Raw genomic sequence first — 25,445 nt, 5'->3', positions numbered from 1 at the left:
GGTTCTCACCAGTCTGGGGTTTTAGCATCCTGTACCTGGGTTAGGGCCTTGGTTCCTGCAGAACTCAAAGATATGTTATCAGATGGTTATGCATATCCCTTGAGAAGGAACTAGGACATTGTTTTGCCATTGAACTAGTGTTTCTTGACAGCTTTTCACTTGTTCCTGAGTTCCCTTAATTCCTTTACGATCATTAATTACTGAGATCTTTCACAAGCATTGTGGCCAGGCTGAGATCACAAAACAGCTTGGGCCAAAAATGGCTTCTCTTATGTCAAGAAAACCGTGCCTTGTTCTTTTTCTCTGGGGACTCCCTACTGTATCTACTTATGCTAAGATTTGATTCTGGGACATCTGCTTTCAACTCTGTGAGATACTGGACATTCTAGGGACTACATTGCTTATTAAAGTGACCAGGCTAAGAATTTTTAAAATTTACTTATGGTTTGCTTGCCTTTCAGGCAGGTTGGGCTTATTTGCCAGTCTGTCCTGAGTCTCACATCTTGTTATAAGTAATAAATGCTTAAGAGAAATGAAAGAGTTAGCTAATGTAGACAGTTTTTCTGAAAGAAAAAGAATACTGTATGACGCAAGCTGTGTTACAGAGGTGTTCACGTTCCCCTGAGCTGCAAGGCACCTTGTAGGCAATCGCCCTCATCTTCTCCTACGAAAGAGCCCCTGTGACGGTATCACAGCTCCTGTGTGAATATCATCACTGGACAGCCCTTTCCAGGTAGACAGCTCAAACTAAGAGAAAGCCCATTTCACTGAAAGCTCACGATCAGTATTTAACAAGAGCATTTTAGAAAAGCGGCCAAAAGAATTAAATATCAGAATAGTTATGGAAGAAAAGAAGCATTGTTGTCTTGAAAGGAATTAGGAACTTTGGTATCAGTTACAAAAATGCGTTTTTCTTTATTGTAAATGTTTTTCTAAGGATCGCAGTACAGAGCGCATTGTGTGTTTGTTTCTGAATTGGTTCTAATCTTTTGTGAGGTCTCAGGTCCTTCTGTGAATCTTTGAAAAGAGGAAGTAAATATGACAGGAGTCTCCTATTTCTGTTCTCTAGAGACTTTTTAGGGGACGCTTAACATTGTGTGTGCATGCTAAGTCACTTCAGTCATGTCCGACTCTTTGTGACCCTATGGACTGTAGCCTGCCAGCTCCTCTGTCCATGGGATTCTCCAGGCAAGAATACTGGAGTGGATTGCCATTTCCTTCTCCAGGGGATGTTCCTGACCCAGGAGTCAAACTCATGTCTCTTATTTCTCTTTAATTGGCAGACAGGTTCTTAACCACTGACACCACCTGGGAAGCCCTATGCTTAACGCCAGTGTAAGGGAAACAGTGAGGATGTATTTTTCTCTCACTAAAGAATCAAATATATTTCAAGTTGCTTGTCCTGAGAGTTAAGTATTGGTGTTTGGCTTCTCTAAATTTTCACACATTTTCATATAGGGAAAACATTCATCATCCAGTTGTTTTTAAGTACTTGCTAGGAGCATTTATAAGTTTTTGTAACAGTTTGACATTGCCAGTTTTCAAGGTTTTGATCAGTGGATTTGTTGGAACAATACAATACATATGATAGCCTGTGGTCAGCAGTTCTGTTCTTGTCAATGATTGTAATTGTGTCAAAAGCAAATTTGGTGAGATGGAGCTTTAAGACATGTCTGAGCCAGACTCTTGTGTTAATTGTTGTTGCTACATCTGTTTATTTTGTGCCTTTAAGGATATTATTGAATGTAATACTTTCTGCAAGTTAAAACTAGCCTAATATTGTTTTGTGAATTGGCTGTTTCAGTTCAATGAGTATTTTTGTGTGGCCTGTTAGGCAACCATCATGTTTGTTATCAAGCTTCCAAACCCTTCTGAGTTCTCTGCCCTCCTTCCGCTCCCCCCACCTGCCCCTAGTCAAGAGATTCAAAATACTGTTCATCAAACTGAGGCTCATATGCATTCAGTTTGAGTCAGGGCCAGCATCTCCTCTCCCCCTTTTTTGTTTTGTAAATAAAATGGACTAGAACAGAATATATTATAATGGATTGCATGTGAAAATACGTGTTTTTGTTGATTTAGATTTGTACCAGTTAGGTCATGAAATTATACTTTTCCCTGTGTATTGTGATGAAAAGCTTGAAAACAGTGGTCTACTTTGGTGCTGCTCAATTTGCAGCCCCTGGACACTGGTACCAGTTCGTTTCTTCCTGGTCTACAATGGGATAAGTACTGAAATTGAGAAGAAGCATTTATAAGTTTTTGTAGCAATTTGACATTGCCAGTTTTCAGGGTTTTGATCAGTGGATTTGTCCCATTGAAAGGTGTAGCCCAGTTTGGGTGTTGTTGAACTTGCATGATGAGACACATATATTTTGAGTTGTTTACCATTAAGAAGCACTATTGGGGGATATTTTTATATATGAGATTCACAGCATGGTGGAGAGAATGAATTGTCTCAGGATAATAAGCTTATTACCTTTTGGTAACATAGGCAGAATGTGTTTCTAATTTGCTAGAGTTTCAAATTTTCTTCCTGTAATGACAGAGGTATTAGAGAATATACAATGTTTACTATCTTCCCTTTGCTTAAAAAAAAAAGAAAAACTTTGTTAACATTGGAAAACTTAAAAATTCTATAAACAGAAATAAAGTTTTTTGAATAAAAGAAACAACTGACTCTGTTTCAGTCCTTTCTTTGTGATAGAATAATTGTGAAGTTAATCACAAATAAGAATTTTAAAAGATGAACAAATACTTGAACACTTATCAGCTTTATATTTTCCTTTTTTTCAGATTTAGATATTATTATCATACAGACTACTTTGAATTTTTAATTTAATAAGATTCAGTGATGAGGATGATTGTACTTCTAAACTGATAAGTGTGAAATTTAGGGCTCATCTTAAAGTTATTAAGGATAGATCTGGCTTATCTATGACTAAAATAGCCGCATTTGATCATTAATTTTTAAATTCCTAGACTCTGAGTACTCCAGATTTTTAGGAAACCTAAACCCACCCCAAGTTATTTTTTAAGTGTTAAATAAATGGAAAAACCTAAGTTTAGACTATAAAGAATGAAAAGTTTTCATTTCTGTGCTTTCCACGAGACAGCAGCCTGACTTTGTTTTCCTAATAAGGCTGTACTAAATGTTGGAATGCTTGTCCCCTTGAATTTTACTGAAATACCTAAAAATACTTACTTTACCGAAAAATTTCACAATTTAATTTGTTTAGCCTAGACAAGAATAGAAAAAGTGATGTATCTGGAAAAAGTTAGTGGCAAAATTGTGCCTCCAGTACTAACACAGGACAGAGAGCGTATAGAAGTGAGCCTCAAAGAGCATTATCTAAGCTTTGGATGTTTGAAGAACAAATTAGCTATTTCGTTCTTTTCCATCTGTATTCTGTTTGTCTTTATATATTTAAGATCTGGGACAAGTTTTAGTCCCTCTCTTTTCTCCTTCCTTAAGCAAGTAGTAGCTTATATAGTTCAAGCATACTTACGGCCTACTTTATTGCTTGGCACTGTGTTGAGATTTACTCCTTTGATGTGAGATTTGGATTTAGCTTTCTTACAAAATGAAGTACTATATGTAGGAATACGTTTTCATCTGACTTAGAGGGGTAAGAAGACAGGGTCCTTATAGTGGTGTGAAGTAGCTTATGTGTTCTGCCTCCTAGTTGGCTTTCTGGCTTTCTCTCACTGCTCTTTCTGTTTTTCCTCTCATTCCAGCCCGTTGGCACGTTCCTGCCTCCAAGATTTAACACTTGCTATGTTATGGTCTGCCTGGAATTCTCTGCTTCAGGTTTCTTATCAGATTTCATCTTACAGAGACTTTCTCTGGCTCCTTCATATAAAATAATGTATCCCCGCCCCTGTTTTTGGAGAAGGGAATGGCAACCCACTCCAGTATTCTTGCCTGGAGAATCCCATGGACAGAGAGGCTGGCGGGCTACAGTCCAGAGGGTCGCAAAGAGTCAAACACAACTGAAGTGACTTAGCATGCCCCTGTTTTTCTTTACTATACTGCATTACATCATTGCCATGTGACATACCTTGCTTGTTTATGTTTAGCCTGCTTCTTCCAAGTAGAACATAAGCAACTTCAGAGTAGGGATCTTGTCTGTATTATTCATGGCTGTTGTGCCATCTCCTACAGCAGAACCTGCTCTTTAGGGGCTCAGTAAATATTTGGGGAATTAATTAATCAATGAAATAATCAAGGAAAAGATATAGCATGAGTATTGCCCTGCGCTTGAAGTGACAGTAGGTGTAATACATATAGGTCAGGAATGAGAAGGTGCTAGGTTAAAGTAATTTATGGTAATAGAGAAGCCCATAGTAATTATAACAGATCGGTAGGGTAAACAGAAGTTAGGTTCTGACCATAACATAAGGGTATGTGTTTGTTTATAAAAGTATAGGCTGATTCAAAAAGAATTGAATACTATTAAAAATGTATTACCTAGTGACTAGGAATATATGAATATATGTTCAGTTCAGTCGCTCAGTGGTGTCCGACTCTTTGTGACCCCATAGACTGCAGCACGCCAGGCTTCCCTGTCCATCACCAACTCCCAGAGCTTGCTCAAACTCATGTCTTTCAAGTCGGTGATACCATCCAACCATCTCATCCTCTGTTGTCCCCTTCTCTTCCCGCCTTCAGTCTTTCCTAGCATCAGGGTCTTTTCCAGTGAGTCAGTTCTTTGCATCAGGTGGCCAAAGTATTGGAGTTTCAGCTTCAGCATCAGTCCTTCCAGTGAATATTCAGGACTGGTTTCCTTTAGGATTGATTGGTTGGATCTCTTTGCAGTCCAAGAGACTCTCAAGAGTCTTCTCCAACACCACAGTTCAAAAGCATTAATTCTTAAGTACTCAGCCGTCTTTATAGTCCAATTCTCACATCCATACGTGACTACTGGAAAAACCATAGCTTTGACTAGATGGACCTTTGTTGGCAAAGTAACGTCTCTGCTTTTTAATATGCTGTCTAGGTTTGTCATAGTTTTTCTTCCAAGGAGCAAGCATCTTTTAATTTCATGGCTGCAGTCACCATCTGCAGTGATTTTGGAGCCCCCACAAATAAAGTCTCTCACTGTTTCCATTGTTTCCCCGTCTATTTGCCACGAATACATATAGCTAAACCAAATTGAAAAGCAGGCATCATAGTCATTTCTGTAATCTTGCACGTGCAGTATGCACCCCTGTATCACAGGGCACTCATCAGACTGGCAGCCTTACTCATTCAGGGGTCCTGGTAGCACATCACCATCAGGAGCTGTAGTGGGGACTGTGATGCCAGTCCCTTATTTTCTCAAGTTCACCAGGAAGAAGAGATAGAAATGTAAAGTTTTTGACACATACCCACAAGAAGATATGTATCTTGGGATCTGCATGGCCACTGACCGAGAAGCCAGCTGCTACCTTAATCAGAAACCCAATTTAGTTTAGCACCCAGGTTAGCACCTTTATTAAGGAACCTTCAGCTCCATCCTGCTGGGAAATGAAGTTATTAGAGAATTCCTATGGGAAAATAGTCCTCTTCTCTGGAAAAATATGGAAGAATGCACTGAAGGTGCTTGTTTCTTTGTTTTTGCATGTTTATAAACCCTTAACTGGGAATCTTGTGAAGAACTTAAACTTTTTTTTAATGTCTGTATTGTTCAAGCTGTAAAATGTGTACTTTCTATAGATCAAGAACCAGATAGGTAGATAAGATATCTGTATATATATCATCTATCTCTGTATATCTGTATGTGAACTAAATATCTATACATATATGTGTGGTTTACCATGAGTAACTTCCATTTTTATATGAATTAAAACAAAGGTGGCATTCTGTAAATAACATGATTAAAAATAAGATAGTTTTTAGTTAATAGAAAATTAATAGTTATTCATTGTTTGAAAGCATTTCTGTCTGTAGTTCTTCACCAAAGTTACTTTTGTGGCTTTCACGTTGATGTTATTCCTAGAAGGCAGAGTGTTGGAGTTGCATTTAAAGCATCTGGAAGCATCTTGGGTTCAAATCTTGGCTCTACCGTTTTAAAATTCTAAGCTATGGTCAAATTATTGAAGCTAACTAAGTTGCTTCTTCCTGTGATTAAAATGAGAACAATATTATTTTCTTAGAAAAAGTAAATGAGGTAGTTTATGTAATGGGCAAAATGAAATTATTGGCATTTGGGATGTATTCACTTAAGTGATATTTTCTTGTTAATTTCTAGTTTGTTGTTGTTTTCTCTTGAAACATACCCTGGTAGATAATTTGACTTGGCTCTGACAGTATATAATCCAAAGGGAATAATTTCCAGAAATCGAGGCTCGTATTTTCTGCATGGGGGGTAGGAAATTAATGTCTGTCACTGCTTACTTTGTGCCAGTCACTGCTGGGTGTGTTACATGCATGACCTTGTTCCATCCTCAGAACAGTTTTATAGGGGAAGAATTACTGTCCTTGTGCTAACAGAGAAACTATAGCTATTTAATTTTGTTGGTGTCACAGACTTGGAGACTTTATTTAGTGTTTCACCTGTTTTTCAAAGTATTCCTGTATCAATGAAGAGCTTGATAAGAGAAAAGGCTGAGTATGAAAGATAGGAGGAGCTCTCTGTCTCTTTAAGGCTCTAAGCTTTTCCTAAAAGGAAGAAAAAAAAATCGGTAGACAAACCATCAGGGTATGAACTGTGCCTGCTTATGCTGCTGAAGCCCCAACACTGTGGCCGCCTGATGGGAAGGCTGACTCATTGGAGGAGACCCTGATGCTGGGAACGACAAGGTGGGAGGAGAAGGGGACGGCAGAGGATGAGATGGTTGGATGGCATCACTGACTTGATGGACATGAGTTTGAGCAAGCTCTGGGAGTTGGTGATGGACAGGGAAGCCTGGAGTGCTGCAGTCCGTGGGGTTGCAAAGAGTCGGACATGACTGAGCTCTTGAATGGAACTGAACTGATGCTGCTTTTATCCTGTTTTTCAGCATCTGACTCTTATGTGTTGCTAGATGTCTGTGAAAATCCATGTGTGCATATGATTTGTTATTGATTCCTTCTCTCTTAATGAATTTTAAGAGATTTTAAGAGAATTCCTTCTCTAAATGGGCTTAATGAATTTTAAGCGCATTTGTTAAGGGTATTTTAATAATGTCATGAAAAAAGCCAAGAATAAATGGAATAAATGTATAAATGGAATTCCTAATGTTTCACAGGTAGGTTATTTGCTTTGAAAATCCTATTAGTTTCTTATTAGTAATGAAGTATTTACTATTTTGATAAAAATTTGTTTTCTCTACTTGATTGGAGCTGGAAGAGAATGTATATTCAATAAAAGTAGTTACCATTGTGCCTTAAGGAAGATAGAAACCTAGTAGGTTTTGAGTGAATGAAACTCTGCTACAGATTGCTTGTTTATATCAGTCCTAAAAGTATTATAATTGTGTCTGATATGAAATAAAATACAGAATTTTGGTGAAAAATTGGAAAAGAAGGAAATTATACTCCTCAGCTTCTCTCACAGAAAGCATGGTACACTTTCTTTTTCTTTAGAACAAAAAAGAAAAACATTACATTACTTACACAGTTGCATTTGTAATACGTAGAAGCAGAAGGTGAGAGAGGTCTTTAGTAGACTTTATCATGTATTAGCAAAGGAACCGAGGTGCAAAGTTAAAAATAGTATTTAAAATGTCACCCTTAATCCAAGAATATTAAACCTGTCCCTGCTCCAAGCTTCAGTATCAGTGCCCTATGGTATGAATTTTATTTGATTGGGTAGTTTGGAAATTTAGATGGATCATTCAGTGGCAAGTAGTATGAAAGTTTGAAGTAGAGGAATTAAGAGGGATTGAAAGGTAGTGTCTTGCCGAAAGAGTAATGAGAAGCTCAACTCTCCTATCTTACGCCAGTCAGTGTCTGAACAGATTGTAATTCGAGGTTTTCCTTTATACAAAATGATTATGAGGTTTAGACTCCAAAAGAGCCATGGTCATGTAGGATTATTTACTAGAATGTTTGTTATAGTCAAAACCATGAAATAATCTAAACTAGGGGTTAGCGAACTGTGGCCTACAGTCTATCCCCCTACCTGTTTTTATAAATGAAGTTTTGTTGGAACACAGTCATGCTCACTCACATTTTGTCAGGATCATCTTTCTTGCTATAATGGCAGAACAGAGTAGTTGAATCTGTATCCTATGGCCCACAAAGTTTAAAATATTGACTGTCTCACCCTTTCCAGAAAAGTTTGCTGTTTTTTTAACAATGGGGCATACAAAATAGCCTCCTTGCATTATATAAACCCTTTATTGAAATAGTATTTTTACTTGATAAAAATTTTATTTTTGATAAGAATGAATTATCCTGAACATTGAAATACCTTTTATTGAAACTTGAACATACCTATGATGTTATATAATCTCTTCAACTTTCTTGTTTATAGAAATTATTTTATAAACACTGGTTAGAAAAGTGCATTTTTCCCCTTAAGTGATGCTGAGATTATTTGGAGTGTGGACATGAGGCACAATAAACAGATAAAACTTTCTTCCCTGATAAAAATGCTTTTGTGGAAATAAATATAGCGTTAAAAAATAATTTTTTTCCATTTAGAATCAAGTAGAATAATAGGAAAATTTGCATTTATCACTGTGTGAAACTTTTATTTATTGACTTATTATATGCCTCTTCCACCTCAAAATTATTGAAGGCTGGCCAAATGAAAGGGTGATCTCAAGTGAAGGATATCAAGTAATATATAAAACTCTCACTCAAACTAGTTATTTAAATTGATTAGTATTCAGTTTGCAATTCTAAAGATCTTAATAGCGTTAAATTGGTGAGCTTCAACCGTAGAAAATAAAGCAGAACATCATGAGATGAAGAAATATTTGTTAATTTGCTGCTTCCTGCTATGTGAGATGGATATATCAGAGGAAGGATAATGTAGATATTTGCCTTAAACCTTTTAGTGATCCAAGTTCTTTAACATCTGTAGACTTTACTTCTGAAACTTAAGGAATACCTTGTGTATAAGGCCTTTAATTTACTGTGGAGCTCCTAATAAGACCCCAGTACGTGTAATGTCGACCGTGATCCTCTCATTGTTTGTATAATAGGAAATTATGTTGTCATTTTAAGTTCAGCCTAATGCTGCTTTCTCTCGCAAGCCCCTTACATTCCATCTTGAAAATGCTGTGACCGATCTGGTCAGGGAAGCTCAGTAGAAGGCCTTTCCTTCCCTTCCTTACTTCCTCAGCCCCTCCCTGCCTCACTTGGTGGCTTGATTTAGAACTTGGTTGCTGAAAATTTCTTCTCAAGCCCCATCAACTCTTGTAACCACCGGAAAAGAATCTTTACAACAAAAGCCATTTCCTTACACAGAGAGGTAATTATTAATATCAAGTGGTAATTGCCTGTTGTGAATTTTTCAGCACCCCTTTCATTTTCAAGCCAAGCCTCAGTAGAGGAAGGCCCCAGGTACTCAGAGGGCTTCTAGCAATTCCATTGCTTTTCTCTTTTCCTTCTTTCTCTACTAAGTCTGTTGCACTTTCAGTTGTTATTTCTGTCTCTCTATATTTAGTACTCATAGTAATAGAGAGGGACTTCCCTGGTGGTTCAGATAGTAATAGAGAAGGTGCAAAGAGAGAGAAGGAAGCGGAGACTGTGTGTATGAATACATGTGTATGTGGTGAGTATAATCTTTTATAAACTGAAAGCTGTGTTAATAATATGCTGCATGCATGCATGCTCAGTTGTGTCTGATTCTTTGCAACCCCATGGACTGTAGCTGGTCAGGCTCCTCTGTCCATAAAATTTTCCAGACTAGAATACTGGAGCGGGTTGCCATTTCTTCCTCCTGGGGATCTTTGCAACCCAGGGATTGAACCTGTGTCTCCTCTGTAGGCAGGTGGACTCTTTACCACTGAGCCACCTGGGAAACCCTGACGTATAGCTACTACTGTATATGCAGCATACTGATATATAGCTATTTTATACTTTTGTTTGTAGGAAAAATAATCCTTACGTGTTCTCAAATCATTTGGGAAGAAACCACTGATGCATTGCCATAAGTGATTTAAATGTTTAAGGTCTGAGTTTTAGAAAAGCCGACTAACTAGAAGTACAATTAAATATGGGGAAATGGTTTAAAGAGACATCCCTCTACACACTTGACTACTCACTTTTTTTCCCTCTGGAGTTGCTTTGTTATTGCAAATTGACAACTTTGCAATTAAAGTGATTAATGATGTGCCCTAGTGTTTATGGGTCCCAAGGTCAGTGAGCCCAAAGATGGCCATGCTGTGGGAAACTTAGATAGAGCTCATCTCACGGAAGATGAACTAAAATTCCTTCCCTTCTCTGTATGATTGTTTATGAATTAAGTGTATTAGATATGGTTGAAGGCATCACCAAGACATAATGAGTAATGTGAGTAATCTTTATCAGTCCAGTTCTGTTGCATAATTCCTCATTTTTAAACACTAATGTGAACATTCGTTAGTGACTTTTATTAGCTAAAAAAGTTTTACTTTATACAGCAGTATTAGAAAATTCAATGAGTGTTCATACAGTGAAGTTTTTCATGATCCCTTTGATTTAATCTTTATTAGATCTATTGCTTATTTTTGGTATTATTTTTCCTATACATTATTCTAACCAGGGCATCAAAATTCTGATTTCAAACACAATGTTGTAACTTGGAACTCCTTTCAACTATTCAGCCAGAAGTTCTGAAACTGGCTGTAATGCTTCAGGGATTTTTATTTTGGATACTGCTCTTATAAAAATCAATCAGCTTTCAAAATAGATTGTTCTAACCACACTGTGGGCTTTGTTCTTTGGATTCCACGAGCTGAGCATAGTACAAGGCCAAGGCACTAGCCTCTCTCCCCGTCGTGGCTTACTGCCCTGCAGAAGCGTCGCACCAAGGGAAGAGAGAACAATAAGTGGATTGTTCAGTCTGTGGCACCGAGCCATTGCCAGGATCTCTGCTGGTTTTAAACACACACACTGCACAAAAGTGACTTGTGACAATCTCTGTGGTTGAACGGGAGATCTATATGTTACACCATTGCTTATTTTCCAGGATTTGAACAGAAAAATGTAGGGATAATTATTAGCAATTATACATCAGTTTTTAAAACTTTGTCTTTACAAAATTGTTTGCTTTTAAGTAATCTATTAACATTTCTAAAGTAGAGGAGCAGATATTCAGTATAATACTGTTCTTAAAAGAAAGGCAACTATAAAAATTTTAATTTTGGGACGTAGTTTCACTTATTCATTTATTAGGATTTTCTCCTCAGGGAATATGGGAAATGTATATTTCAGTTTGGTGGAGGAAATGAGATTTTCCTCCTTAAACACTGATTAAATTATGCTCAGAGTGTTTGGGTATCTTGCTTAACAATGTTCAAGAAAGCAATAGCTTGTCAAGAAAGATACTCTGGATAACAAAAGGTTTTGAGGATTTTGTGGGTTGTAATGTTTCTTTCTCTAATTTTAGCCACCTGAAGGAGATTTAAGAAAACTTTTCAGACTGACAGAGATTTACTCTTTTTATTTAAAATAACATTTCTCAGAGGATTTTTCCCTTTCATAACTCCAACCTTGAGAAAGGTTTCCTAAGTAAATGATTATTCTAAACAGGAGTTCCAGAAATGAGTATTTCAAGCTCATGGGTGTGGACCATGATCCACAGTGTTTTCTTCTTTAGGCATTTAAAGGCTTTGAATAGCCCTATGGTTACAATGCTTATGTAACTTTAAATTTTCTACATTTCTCTGATAACAGAACCTTTTTGGGAGGAGGGTGTTTTGGAAAGTAGTTTTCTGTGAAGCCTGCTTTGAGAAATAGCCTTACTTATCATAAGAAGTAGAACATGTACAGTGCATAAAATGTGAAAAATACAAGAAAGGAGAAAACATATCATTCACAGAGAACTTCTACTAAAATGTTGGTGTGTTTCCAGTATTTTCCATGTGTTAATCATGCTCCATATATGCTATTTTATATTTTTCTTTTTTTACTTAATATCATAAGGTAAGCATGTTATCATGTAATTCAGAATTCTTTCTAAAAATTATTTTAATCGTTGTATAGTGTTTCATCATTTGATTTCCTCATTGTATATTTAATTAGTTGTTTCCTAGTTTTCACTGTTGTAAGTTATACTGTTCAGTTCAGTTCAGTTGCTTGGTCATGTCTGACTCTTTGAGACTCCATCGAGTGCAGCACACCAGGCTTCCCTGTGCATCACCAAATCCCAGAGCTTGCTCAAGCTCATGTCCATTGAATCGGTGATACCATCCAACCATCTCACCCTCTGTTGTCCCCTTCTTCTGCCTAAAATCTTTCCCAGCATCAGGGTCTTTCCCACTGAGTCAGTTCTTTGCATCACGTAGCCAAAGTATTGGAGTTTCAGCTTCAGCATCAGTCCTTCCAATGAATATTCAGGACTGATTTCCTTTAGGATGGACTGGTTGGATCTCCTTGCAGTCCAAGGGACTCTCAAGAGTCTTCTCAACAGTGCAGTTCAAAAGCATCAATTCTTTGGCGCTCAGCTTTCTTTATAGTCCACCTCTCACATCCATACATGACTACTGGAAAAACCATAGCTTTGACTAGACTGACCTTTGTTGGCAAAGTAATGTCCCTGCTTTTTAATATGCTGTCATAGTTTTTCTTCCAAGGAGCAAGTGTCTTTTAATTTCATGGCTGCAGTCACCATCTGCAGTGATTTGGGAGCCCCCCAAAATAAAGTTTCTCACTGTTACCATTGTTTTCCCATCCATTTGCCATGAAGTGATGGGACTGGATGTCATTATCTTAGTTTTCTGGATGTTGAGTTTTAAGCCAACTTTTTCACTGTCCTCTTTCACTTTCATCAAGAGGCTCTTTAGTTCTTCTTTGCTTTCTGCCATAAGGGAGGTGTTGTCTGCATATCTGAGGTTATTAATATTTCTCCCGGCAATCTTGATTCCACCTTGTGTTCATCCAGCCTGACATTTCCCATGATGTACCCTGATAGCTCAGTTGGTAAAAAATCTGCCTGCAATGCAGGAGACCCTGGTTCTATTCCTGGGTCAGGAAGATCTGCTGGAGAAGGGTTAGGCTACCCACTCCAGTATTCTTGCGTTTCCCTTGTGGCTGAGCTGGTAAAGAACCTGCCTGCAATGCGGGAGACCTGGGTTCACTCCCTGGGTTGGAAAGGTCCTCTGGAGAAGGAAAAGGCTACCCGCTCCAGTATTCTGGCCTGGAGAATCCCATGGACTGTATAGTCCATGGGATTGCAAAGAGTCGGACACGACTGAGTGATTTTCACTTTCACTCTGCATATAAGTTAAATAAGCAGGGTGACAATATATAGCCTTGACATATTCCTTTTCCAATTTGGAACCAGTCTGTTCCATGTCCAGTTCTAGCTGTTGCTTCCTGACCTGCATACATATTTCTCAGGAGGCAGGTCGGATGGTCTGGTATTCCCATCTCTTGAAGAATTTTCCACAGTTTGTTGTGATCCACACAGTCAAAGGCTTTGGCATAGTCAATAAAGCAGAAGTAGATGTTTTTCTGGAAATCTCTTTCTTTTTCAGTGATCCATCGGATGTTGGCAATTTGATCTCTGATTCCTCTGCCTTTTCTAAATCCAGCTTAACATCTGGAAGTTTTCAGTTCAGGTACTCTTCAAGCCTGGCTTGGAGAATTTTGAACATTACTTTACTAGCGTCTGAGATGAGTTCAATTGTACAGTAGTTTGAGCATTCTTTGGCATTGCCTTTCTTTGGGATTGGAATGAAAACTGACCTTTCCCAGTCCTGTGGCCACTGCTGAGTTTTCCAAATTTTCTGGCATATTGAGTGCAGCACTTTCACAGCATCATCTTTTAGGATTTGAAATAGCTCAACTGGAATTCCATCACTTCCACTAGCTTTGTTCATAGTGAATCTTTCTAAGGCCCACTTGACTTTGTTTTCCAGGATGTCTCGTTCTAGGTGAGTGATCACACCATTGTGGTTATCTGGGTCATGAAATTCTTTTTTGTACAGTTCTTCTGTGTATTCTTACAACTTCTTCTCAATATCTTCTGCTTCTGTTAGGTCTATACCATTTCTGTCCTTTATAGTGCCCATCTTTGCATGAAATGTTCCCTTGTTATGTCTAATTTTCTTGAAGAGATCTCTAGTCTTTCCCATTCTATTGTTTTCCTCTATTTCTTTGCACTGATCACCGAGGAAGGCTTTCTTATCTCTCCTTGCTATTCTTTGGAACTCTGCATTCAAGTGGATGTTCCTTTTCTCCTTTGCCTTTTGCTTCTCTTCTTTGTAACAAAGTCAAAGATTTTATATATGTATTCTGTGCATTAAAAATGCTTTTCCTAATATTTTTAATGTGGGCAAGTTGACTTGTTCTGTTTATTAAAAAATAATATACTAAAATGAAGGCCATTTTAACAGAAATATTCAAAAATTACATGGCTTAAACTGTGAGCTCCTGTAAATATTCAAACAGAGGTCAAACATATATCTGATTGGCATGTGATAGAGTAACTCTAAGGCTTCCTTGATAGATCAGATGATAAAGAATCTGCCTGCAATGCAGGAGACCCCGGTTCGATTCCTGGGTCAGGAAGATCCTCTGGAGAAGGGATAGTCTGCCCATTCCAGTATTCTTGGGCTTCCCTTGTGGATCAGCTGGTAAAGAATCCACCTGCAATGCGTGAAACCTGGGTTTGATCCCTGGATCGGGAAGATCCCCTGGAGAAGGGAAAGGCTACCCACTCCAGTATTCTAGCCTGGAGAATTCCATGTATAGTCCATGGGGTTGCAAAGAGCTGGACATGACTGAGCGACTTACATTTCACTTCAAGGAGCCTTCTAAATTTTAATGATTCTATGATTCATTTGGTAGTTATTTAAGTATTTAAACCAGCATAACTAATTTTTATTGCATATAGTGTCAGCTCTTTCATTTGATATTTAATTATAAGCCAGTCGTTTTTTTTTCCACCTACGACATAATGCTTGTGATTTTCATGTGTAACAGACTCAATCCTGGAATTTTGAGGACAGGTTTTCCTCTTTTCTTTGACTGCTTTTCTTATTTCATGTAATTGTACTTGTGGGCCTTTATCAGAAGGTGAGTGGGCCAGATATTAAAAATTTCAGTTTAAATTTTTTTATGAATCCTATATTTTAAGAAATAGTTTTGTAGAACTTTCAATCCATAAAATATGGTAAGACTCGCTGTTCTTTAAGTTCTCAACAGATTAAGAGGTTGGACTCCATAGAGTTAGTGAAAACTCACCATTCTGGGGATTTTGTTGTTGCTAACACTATTCAAGTAAGAACTAACACCCAGAAAAAACTAAGGGGTTTATTTTCATAGACATGGGATATATGCATTTTATTCTTCTTGGAAACCACTTTATTCTGTTCAGGTTAAACATCATCTTTTGTGTATATTGTTTTTGTGTTAATAGAAGAGCTGCATATACCTTTAAGTGTCCAGAGGAAAAAGGATTCTGTCCTCTCTGTTACGGCAAAATTTCAATTGTGTCTTGGGTGGTTTTAATAAGTAGATCCTTTGTCATTGCATCTTACTGTGAAATTTCAATGAAAGAAAGATTACACTGTTCTGTTCTTGAACTTGTTTCCTTTGCTTGTTATAATAACCCTACAAGCTAAAAGAGAAATTGTCTGATTGATAGCACACATGGAAAGTTGTGCAATTGTAGAGTGTAATTCTACATAGCAGTAACCGAATGTTAGCATCCATTGTGGTCTCTCATTATGTTAGCCAATTATTCAGTCCATGCTTGCCCTGGCTAACTAAATTAGTTGTTATTGGAAAATTCAGTTGCTCCTAAAAATGCTGATCAGAGTTCATTACTAGGTTATGACTGTAGAAACCAAATATCCTATGTTAGCTTCTCTGTAAGTAAAATGATCTCATGATTTGCAGCTTAAAATTTATCACTTATTATTTACCTACTGTGGTTATATTTCTTGAATTCTGCACTTGCTGTCTTATCCTCAGTCTTGTGTGATATAAGAGGAGTTAGACTGCTTCTGACATTATTAAACCTAATGTATACCTTAATGCTGGGAAAATAGCTTTAAATCATTAGGAACTCTCCAATCATTTACTGTCCTTGACTGCAGCCAGTGTATTATAATACATAAGGATGGTTGCTTTAGCTCCATTCTAGAAGTAATTTACTTTAACTCTGAAGTTCCTCCTGTGAAGAATGGGGATAATGATTGCTGCTGCTTTGGTTATTTGTCATGATTATAAGAGATAATTGCTCCGAATCAATTATTGTTACTATTAGTCCATGCTAACCAAACTGACAGTAATAATACAAAAAAGCATAGATTAAAAATAGTAAATTTGTATACAAGAATACTTTTGTGCATGGATTTTTGTCCTCTTTTCCTTTTTATCTTATTTCTATGCTCAGTACTGATAACCTGTTATTAATACATGCCAGGCCATGCTGATACAGAGACTCAAGTAGGCCATGATCATTGCCTTCACTGAAATTGTAGCCTAGTGGAAGAACTTACAGTTTGGTTTTAGCAGGACAGATCCATTAACCTGCACTTAAAATATAAATACAAAATTAATACTCCATGAGCCAGTTCAACCAGAATTTATTATCTTCACACAAAGATCCACATGTCCTTTGGGCATATTCATGGATAATAAGAGAGAAGGCAGATACTGTTTGACAAAGAGATCAGTTGTTTGTTCCAGGAACTACTGAAAGTCATGTTTATTTTACTTTACCCTTTTTGGTGAGGGATAGCCTTAATTTAAAGGTTAAACATGGGTACGTTAGCAAACAGGATTGGTGTTTGTCTTTCCTCATTTGAATGTGTAGAGAACTGTTGAATACTTAGTGTATGAGTTATTGGATCTTACAGCATTTGAGTTTCGTGAACTAATTAGTAGATTGTGAATAGTTAAAAGCATGAATTATGAAACTATAAATTCTGATGATTTAGTATATTAAGGTGAAAGTGAAAGTGAAGTTGCTTAGTCGTGTCCGACTCTTTGCGACCCCATGGACTGACTGTAGCCTACCAGGCTCCTCTGTCCATGGGATTCTTCAGGCAAGAATACTGGAGTGGGTTGCCATTTCCTTTCATTAATAAGTTTGCAAAAATTCATGTTTTCTTCCTTTTTCTTTTTTTTCCTCAGAGCATCTGCTGCACCCAAGCTTGAGCCAGTTCCTGTTCAAAAGGTGTGTTTCTAATCCAGCATTACTGGGGTAATATTTGATTGTCCCTCTTGAACCACACTCTAACTGCCATTCCTGTCTCTGACCATACTGACAATCTGTAGTTCCCATACAGTTTTTCCTCACAGTTCTTTAAAGATGATGAGGGATAGTGAAAATCAACACATAACAGAATTATCATGTAATTATTCCTTATTATTTAAACAATATAATTATTCCTTATTATTTAAATAGTATTTCTAGTGTCATATATTATCGGTAACTCATATCCAGATTTCTTACCTTCACTTTTAATTTGCCTCTTTATTCAAATAATCTAAACAGATTAAATAAGTGGTTACAAAAATGAATGTCACAATAAGTCTTTAATGACAGTTTACTGGTAATATTTAATTACATTTTTATATTTTCAGAGTATTCTTGGATTAGGTTTTTGGCAAGTACCCTTTTTTTTTCTTATATATATATATATATCTTCAAATTGTCCCAAACCATTGTTCATTTACATCTAGTTTTGTGCTTTGGGGGTTTTTCTCCTTAATTTTACTTGTGCCTTTTCAGTGAATTTGCTCATATTGATTCCCTGAGGCATTAAGTTACTTTATCCCCCTCAGCTTTATTATTTCTGTAAGATTAGATTACTTTTTCTTCCTTTAAATTAAACATAATAGAGCTACCATTATGTACTTTTTAAAGAATTCAATTGTTTTTCTTTGGGGATGATAAGGACTTATTCTTGAATATCATAGATGATTAAGCTGGTTTTATTTTTAAATTCACACTTACTTTGTGATAGGGGTTTGCAAACACAAATTCTGTTAATTTTAGGTGGAATTGATCTTTCTTAGTTGTTATTTTTTTCTTTGATGTCTGTGAAGAAACATTTAAGATCTTTTTTTTTTTCTCATGTTACTTTTGAGTATTTATTTTGGAAAAGGGAAGAATTTTATTCCATCTTTAGCGATAACTCAAAACATTCCAGAGAGAGAAATAGGTGGACTGTAGAAAAGGGAAAGGATGGATTTTGTTTCATTGTTTTGTGTTTTATTTTTAAGGGGCAGTTTCTTGAATCAAAATAATTAGAATGTTCACATTTCTGAATTAGATGAAAATGAACATTCCTTATTTTTTTTTAATTGAAGAGTTAGAAATGTCCAGCTGCTTCTGCATGAATCAAATAATTGTACTCTGGAGAGTAATTAAACGTGTTTAAAAGATGGAATTGTAGTTGAGTCTCTGGATATTTTAAAATAAATGTTTTGATTAGTGATGTTTTGTTTACTGTGGGGTATTAAAAAAATTTTCCTTTGGAATATGTCTAAATTGGCACTTATGTTGGCCTTTAGGCTTTTTGATAACTTTCCTAATCTCTTTCCTAAATATTTTGAACTCCTTTCATTTTTTAAAAAAAAAATTTATCTACTCAGTATGTGCATCTGTGTTATGCATGTTGAGACCAGTTAGCATGCATGCTAATATTTTATCAGCTCATTATTTTTACCTGGAAATGTGTGAAGTTTGGCCTGCTAACATAATTGTGTTTGTCTTTTTACAAACTAGCCGTGTGTTCTTTTCAGTGGATCTGTTTCGCATGTCTTTGCCGTGTTGTGTGTGTTTGTTTTTATTTTACATAGGGAGAGCCTAAAGAAGTAGTCAAACCTGTGCCCATTCCATCTCCTGCTGTGTCCAAAGTCACTTCCACAACCAACACGGCCTACAATAAGGCCCCGCGGCCCTTTGGTTCCGTGTCTTCACCAAAAGTCACATCCATCCCATCACCATCGTCTGCCTTCACCCCAGCCCACGCGACCACTTCACCACATGCTTCCCCTCCACCCGTGGCCGCTGTCACCTCTCCCCCATTCGCTGCATCTGGACCGCATGCTAACACCAGTCTTAGTGCTGACCAGCGGTCATCCGCTCTGAGCGCTGGTAAACCTGCAGTTAATGTCCCACGGCAGCCCACAGTCAGCAGCGTGTGTGCCGAGACTGCCCAGGAGCTAGCGGAGGGACAGCGAAGAGGATCCCAGGGTGACAGTAAACAGCAAAATGGGTAGGTGGCTGAGGGTGCTTTCTGCTCTTATCAAACTCTTCTTTCAGGCGATTTCCAGGCAGCACAATCTCCACCCACCCCCAAATCAGCTGTTCTCTGAAAGAAGGGAAGTGAAGTTTCATTTGCTTCGTTAACATGTAATGTAGCTTTATGTTATATACAATACAGCACTCTCTGCAAGGCAATTATAGGTTAATCCAAACCTAATTATGCATCCTGACCTGTTATGAATCATGTAACGGACTCTGTAACTCTTTTTCTCCAAGTCTGGAACAATGTGGAGCAGCTGGCCCTTATAATGCAAGGCAAATCTTGAATCCTTCTTTCTCAATTTTTCCATTCTTTTATGAGTCACCAAAAGTTGAAATAGAATGGTTGCAGTTGTGTCAGCTTATGGATCTCATGCTAAAGAGAGAGGAAAAGAGAAACTTGTAAGAAGCTTTTTTTCTAGGAAGTATTCTGAAGACAGAAAACAAATTCACTTTTGACTCATGTCTGTGTATGATGCATTAGCTTAGGTCAGCTAGCTAAGCCACATTCTTTTCAGATAAACTTACGCTGAAATTTAGTCCTTAAAAGCACAGTAATGAGAGGACAGTAACAGTAACGGAGGCTTAAAAATTCCAGAAGCAAATTAGAGAATACTTTCATTGTAAACATTTTTCTAAAATGGATAGATTTAAAGCAGTGGACACTAAATATATAATGTTATAATAACTTTCTGAGAATCCATTCCTTATAATTTTCTTCTTTTTTTTGTGGCACAAATTTTTAAAAAATTGAAGTCTGTTCTCAGTAGCCATCATTTATAGACAGTTATTTTATTTTTGGAATCCAGTGACTATCCTTTAAACCAGAGTCATTTCTGTAAAGTCATTTTGATCAGATTTATTGTGACAAAAGTGTCTTTTAAAAGGAAATAATCTGCATGCATGATTGTTTTTAACCAATGTCAGTTCCCAGGAAAATATAATTAAAATAGTTGTGTAGTTAGGTCCTTTCTGAGATAATCCCTTCTGAATGTTAATTCACGTAATGAAGGGGCTGTGCTTTCATAGGACTGCTCCCATGGCAACTTGGGGGCTTTGAAAAAGAAGGTGGCAGGGTTCCAGTCTGCTGCTGAGAGAAAGGAGCAAGTCTGGAAGGACAGCTCCTGGGCCCTGTGTGTGGTTTTGTGGTTGTGGGTGACTTGAAAGTGTTGATGTATATACTGAGGAAAACTAGTGCCTTTCAAAGAAAGTTATTTCTTTCATATGAGGAAGATAAATAGTATGTAGCGTTGAGGTGCATTTGGTTGTCATTTTTCTGATTTGTCTATTTTAAGACAATAGATTTTAGAGTAATCAAAGTAGATATCTTGAAAAGACAGAAGTGTGTGTGCTCAATTGTGTCTGACTCTTTGCAACCCTGTGGACTGTAGCCCGCCAGGCTCCTCTGTCCATGGTATTTCCCAGGCAAGAATAGTGGAGAGGGTTGCCATTTCCTCCTCCAGGGGATTGTCCCAACCTCGGGATCAGGCCTGTGTCTCCTGCGTTGCAGGCGGGTTCTTTACTGCTGACCCTCTGGGAAGCCCCCTGAAAAGACAGATGCTGCCTGTCAAATGCTAGTCTCATGGAAGACTAAAAACAAAAGTTTATTTTGTTTGTTGAATTCCAGGTTCAGTAGGAAAAAAGTACTTCTTTTGAAGGAAGTGTTTAAGATAAAATCTTTTCTCCTTCCTAACATTTCATAAAATTTTATATGGAAGGCTTCTTAATAGAAAATTTGTAGAGATAAAAGCAAAACTGAGGTTACAGAAAACTATTATATTGAAAACACCAAGCTGAAACTTTGTGTTTTACGGGTATAGCTTTGGTGATTCCTGAAATGACTTATTATTTTCAACTTTGTAGGCAGTGATATAGTTACAGGGACTTTATAGCTGTTTCTTAGTCAGTTGACATGTAGTTATTGAGCACAAGTCTGGTGTCCTACACTGTCCAAGATTCAGGAAGAAAGGGACTATTATATATTTTGCATCATTAACAAGCAAGTTACTGCTTTGCATTTGTAAATTGATTGTATTTAAAAGTAACTTAATTTCAGGTGTTGACCTGATGTGTTAGCACAATGAAAACTTGATTACCATGAAAACAAAAGTGTGGTGTTTGTGAAATTCTATAGACAGATTTGCAGTGCTCTTTCTGCTGTTTCTCTTACTACATTTAGATCAGAGAAATCAAAAATAAATCTCACATTTTACTATTTACTAGTCAGTGATGTCATTTTGAAAAGCAGGTGTTTTGTGGTATTAATGAATATATTTCCTTCATCGGGTGTCAAACTCTTTTCCTGAAATCACTGTCAGCCTTTTTACTAAGTGTGTGATTATTGAATTTTCCATATTTTTATAGTGTTACAAATGATTGCAGCAAATGTCTTTCACAGTTGAGAGTTGTTACTTTTTATTACTCTTTATTTTAAATCCTAATTGCCAGTAACCAAAAATTTAGGAGTTTACAAAGATATAAAGTTAAATGCATAGATTATGTTTTTATTCAAAGCAGGAGGACTATTAGTTTTTATAGGTGTCCCACTCAAATTTATTTAGTTTTATAATAAACATAAGACACAACAAATGCTTATGAATTATGCATCATTACTGAGAAATAGTTATCCTAATAGTATGAAATCTAACAACTATGTTGATATTTTTAGAATATTAATAATGCTATGCTAGCATTCCTGTTCCTTCTTACAAATAATAATGGAACGAGACACTGTTTAGAAATTTTTAGTCCATCTTCTTCATATATGAATTTGTAGTCTTGGCTTACTATTTTCTTTACTACTCTCTTTACTCTGCTGCTACTTAGAGCAAAATGGAGTTTTATATTCCAAACTGGAAGGGGATCTATTTTGCATCAAGTAGTTTGAGGGATTTACCTTTTTCCTTTCCATATGCTCTTGCATTATAATGTGCCACTGCTTTCAAGAGGTAAGTCTTTCATACATTCTTTATTAATTTTAATTTCATTGGACTGCAGTCTCTTCTAACAGTTCGTATGTGGTATTTTGATGAACCTGGCCTTGGAAGATACAAAATATGATATGGTAGTAATATTTTTAAATGCTTTTCTCTTTGCAGAAAACAAAAGTGACAAAGTTAGTATCCACATTACTGGAGAGGAAATATGGTGATTTATATATGAGTAAACAGCATGAATGCCTGATTTTTGCAAAATTAAGTTAAATTTTGCAAAAGAGCTGTAATTTAGAATAACCACATTTAGTCTTTTCGATAAGTTTTGTTTGCATTGCTATGTTGCGGTGAATTGCTTTATGGTAATAAATAGTAGTGTTTAACTTTCGTCATGAAGTATATGTGGGGTTTGCTGTGTAACAGTTTAAAAGAGGTTATGTTGCAGGTAATCTGTAGCAGTCAAGACTGTTAGACGAGAAAGACAGAAGAGAAGGCATAAATACATGTGCCACTAGTGAATAGTCTATATTATAAAACTGAGTTGACTTCCAAATTCATATCAAAACCCAGTATTTCCCAGGTAAAATCTCTAAGAACCTTTTTGATTTCTCAGCCAGTGTTGCTGAAAGATGTAGAACTCTATGTGTGCAATTGTGTGTCATTGGCTGATAGAAGGTCTGTACACCTTTGCAATTAGTTAAGTGCCACAGGCAGTTGGCATAGACATTGGAAATCACAACGTCAAAACTTTGTGTCGGTATTGATGATAAACTAGTGATTACTAGCTTTAAAGTTGATAAAAATCACATTAGACAAGAACTTAATTTTGTGTTATGATTATTCTGAGCATATGCTGAAATTTCCTTATCATCATACTCTAGAGTAGAATTGAAAATATGGAGTATCTTAGACACACTTGAGGGAATTAGCTATTGAATAATAATAATAATTATTATTATTATTATTAAATTAGAGCAACTTTATTCATGTATGGTTATGATCTCACTAATTGAATAGGGCTTCCCTTGTGGCTCAGCTGGTAAAGAATCCGCCCGCAATGTGGGAGACCTGGATTCGATCCCTGGGCTGGGAATATCCCCTGGAGAAGGGAAAGGCTACCCACTCCAGTGTTTTGGACTGCAGAATTCCATGGACTGTATATTCCATGGGGTCTCAAAGAGTTGGACATGACTGAGTGACTTTCACTTCATTTCACTTCACTTCAAGGAACATGTTACAGTCATATAAGAATATTATACACCAGTGCACTAGAGAAACATCCCCAAGCCCTGATTTACTGATTGTTTACTTAAAGTTAAATTCTTGTTAAACAAAGGCTTTCACATAAGATTCCAGTGTAATAATTTGACTTGTAAGGGGGGAAAATGGGACTTGAAAAAACAACTACATTTAGGTTAAATGTATATTTTTTTAAATTCAAGGATAATATTCATTAAATTACTAAATATTACTATGCATTGTGCTCTATGTTTTTAACTGCAGTATATGATTGAATTCTCATTTAAACTTTGAACCTTGAGAAGTTACTTAATTTTCTAAGCATGAAGCTTGTAAGTGATAGAGCTAAGATTGGAGCCTAGGGATTTTTGAAGCTAAGTTTTGGTGTTTCTTGCTCTGTCACCTGTTTGTGACCTGAACTTATTTCTGTTACTTTGAATTAGTGTTTGTTTTTAATGGTTATAGTTTTGATAAACTGAGTGAATTGAAGCTACATGAATGAATAATGTGCATAAACTACAGTTGGGTTTAATGGTACTTTTTTTTTTTATATTGAGCAGCTGAAGGATCTATTCTAACAACAAATTTGTATTTGTATAGTTACCAAAGTGCTTTCAAGAGCATGTAAACATATGCCCCTACAGGAAGTCTGAAAGATAGAGAAGTATCCATTGGATAGACATCTCTATCCAAAGAGAGAATGTAATCTGTTTCACTGTTGAGGGAAGAGGAGCTCCTGGGGGTTGCAGCTTGTCCAGGCATAGAGGAAGTGGGCAGTATAGTCAGGGTGGAAAGCCACGCCAGTCTGACTGCCCCATTGTGCAGATGCCAGTGTTGTATGATGGGCTATTCCACTTGGACACACTTTCTAAAATTCATGAAAATACCTTTTCAGCACATTAAAATTGACATCTTTAGACTTTAACCAATCAACCCTCTTCTGCTTACCCCTCACCACATCATAGAATACCTCCACCCCCACAACTTCATTTTGACATAAAACTTCTTTCTCAAACTTTGCAATGTTCAAATATGTTTCTAAGATTTTATTCTGGTCAGAGGAGGTTATTTTAGAGAACTGTTTCTCTACTATTTGAAGTGTCAAGGCAGAGGAGAGAGTACTTTTCATTGAATAATAAGGCTTAGAGAAGAGTAAATACCCATAAATTACTGAGATTAATTTAATCCCGTGTCTCACCCCCACTCAGCAAAACTCAGCCCTCTGTTGAGTTTATGACACTGACTTTAATGTGGAAATACAGCTTAGCTTCACTGTACAGTCTTAGCATTCAAAGTGGTAGGCACTTTTTCTTACTACATTTATAATGAATTTTTACTTACTCTGACTAAACTTTATTGTAATAGAATTGATTCAACAATGTGTTGAGAAACTAGTTAATACTTGTCTTCTTTATATATAATGGAATGTGAATATATTTGTTTTTAATGGTTTGATACTTAATAGGCTATATGAATGAATTTTATTTTCCCTCTTTAGATGTTATTAACCTAGTTCTCTTACCATATATCAGACATGCCTTTCTGGGCAGTAATTATGCTGCTGCTAATACAGTACTCTGGAATTCCTATAAATCAGTTCTGACTTCCTGGGATTTGCTTGTGCATGAGGGCAGTGGTAATAATCGACAGGGGAGAGTATGAAAATTGAGTAATAGCCCATTATTAATGACCCACTGCTTCATATGTTTTTCATCACAGTCACTACATTTTAAAAAATAAGAAATTTTCAAAAGTGTATCATTCCTTTGTAATGTATGGTTCATAATAATTCATCTGAGAGGACTATACTTGTTAATATATACTTGTTATATTATGTGAGAATGAAAGATTTTCTCTTAGTCTGCTCTAAAGTGATTTTAAAATGATCTGTTTCTACATCTGACATCTAATTTATATTTTAATCTCTGACTTTTGTTAGCCACATTGT

At 36.6% G+C, this 25,445-nt stretch overlaps 1 protein-coding gene across 8 annotated transcripts in view; it reads left to right on the top strand.

Annotated features, from left to right (window-relative positions):
- The window catches only part of PDLIM5 (PDZ and LIM domain 5), a 224,052-nt gene that overhangs the window by 109,559 nt on the left and 89,048 nt on the right, over nt 1-25,445 (top strand). For 4 of the 8 annotated variants that reach the window (XM_043871012.1, XM_043871011.1, XM_043871017.1 and 1 more), the window contains exons 4-5: nt 17,204-17,246; nt 19,205-19,296. In XM_043871012.1, coding sequence (XP_043726947.1) covers nt 17,204-17,246; nt 19,205-19,296 — 135 coding nt within the window. Of the gene's footprint in view, nt 1-17,203; nt 17,247-18,877; nt 19,297-22,423; nt 22,441-25,445 lie in introns of all 8 variants that reach the window. The other 4 variants (XM_043871014.1, XM_043871016.1, XM_043871010.1 and 1 more) reach the window with 2 other exon arrangements.

Source organism: Cervus elaphus, chromosome 17 (genome assembly GCF_910594005.1).
Source record: "Cervus elaphus chromosome 17, mCerEla1.1, whole genome shotgun sequence".
Lineage (NCBI taxonomy): Eukaryota > Metazoa > Chordata > Mammalia > Artiodactyla > Cervidae > Cervus > Cervus elaphus.
The sequence above is the reverse complement of the archived record's forward strand: the minus strand, read 5'-3'. Positions and strand labels throughout refer to the sequence as shown.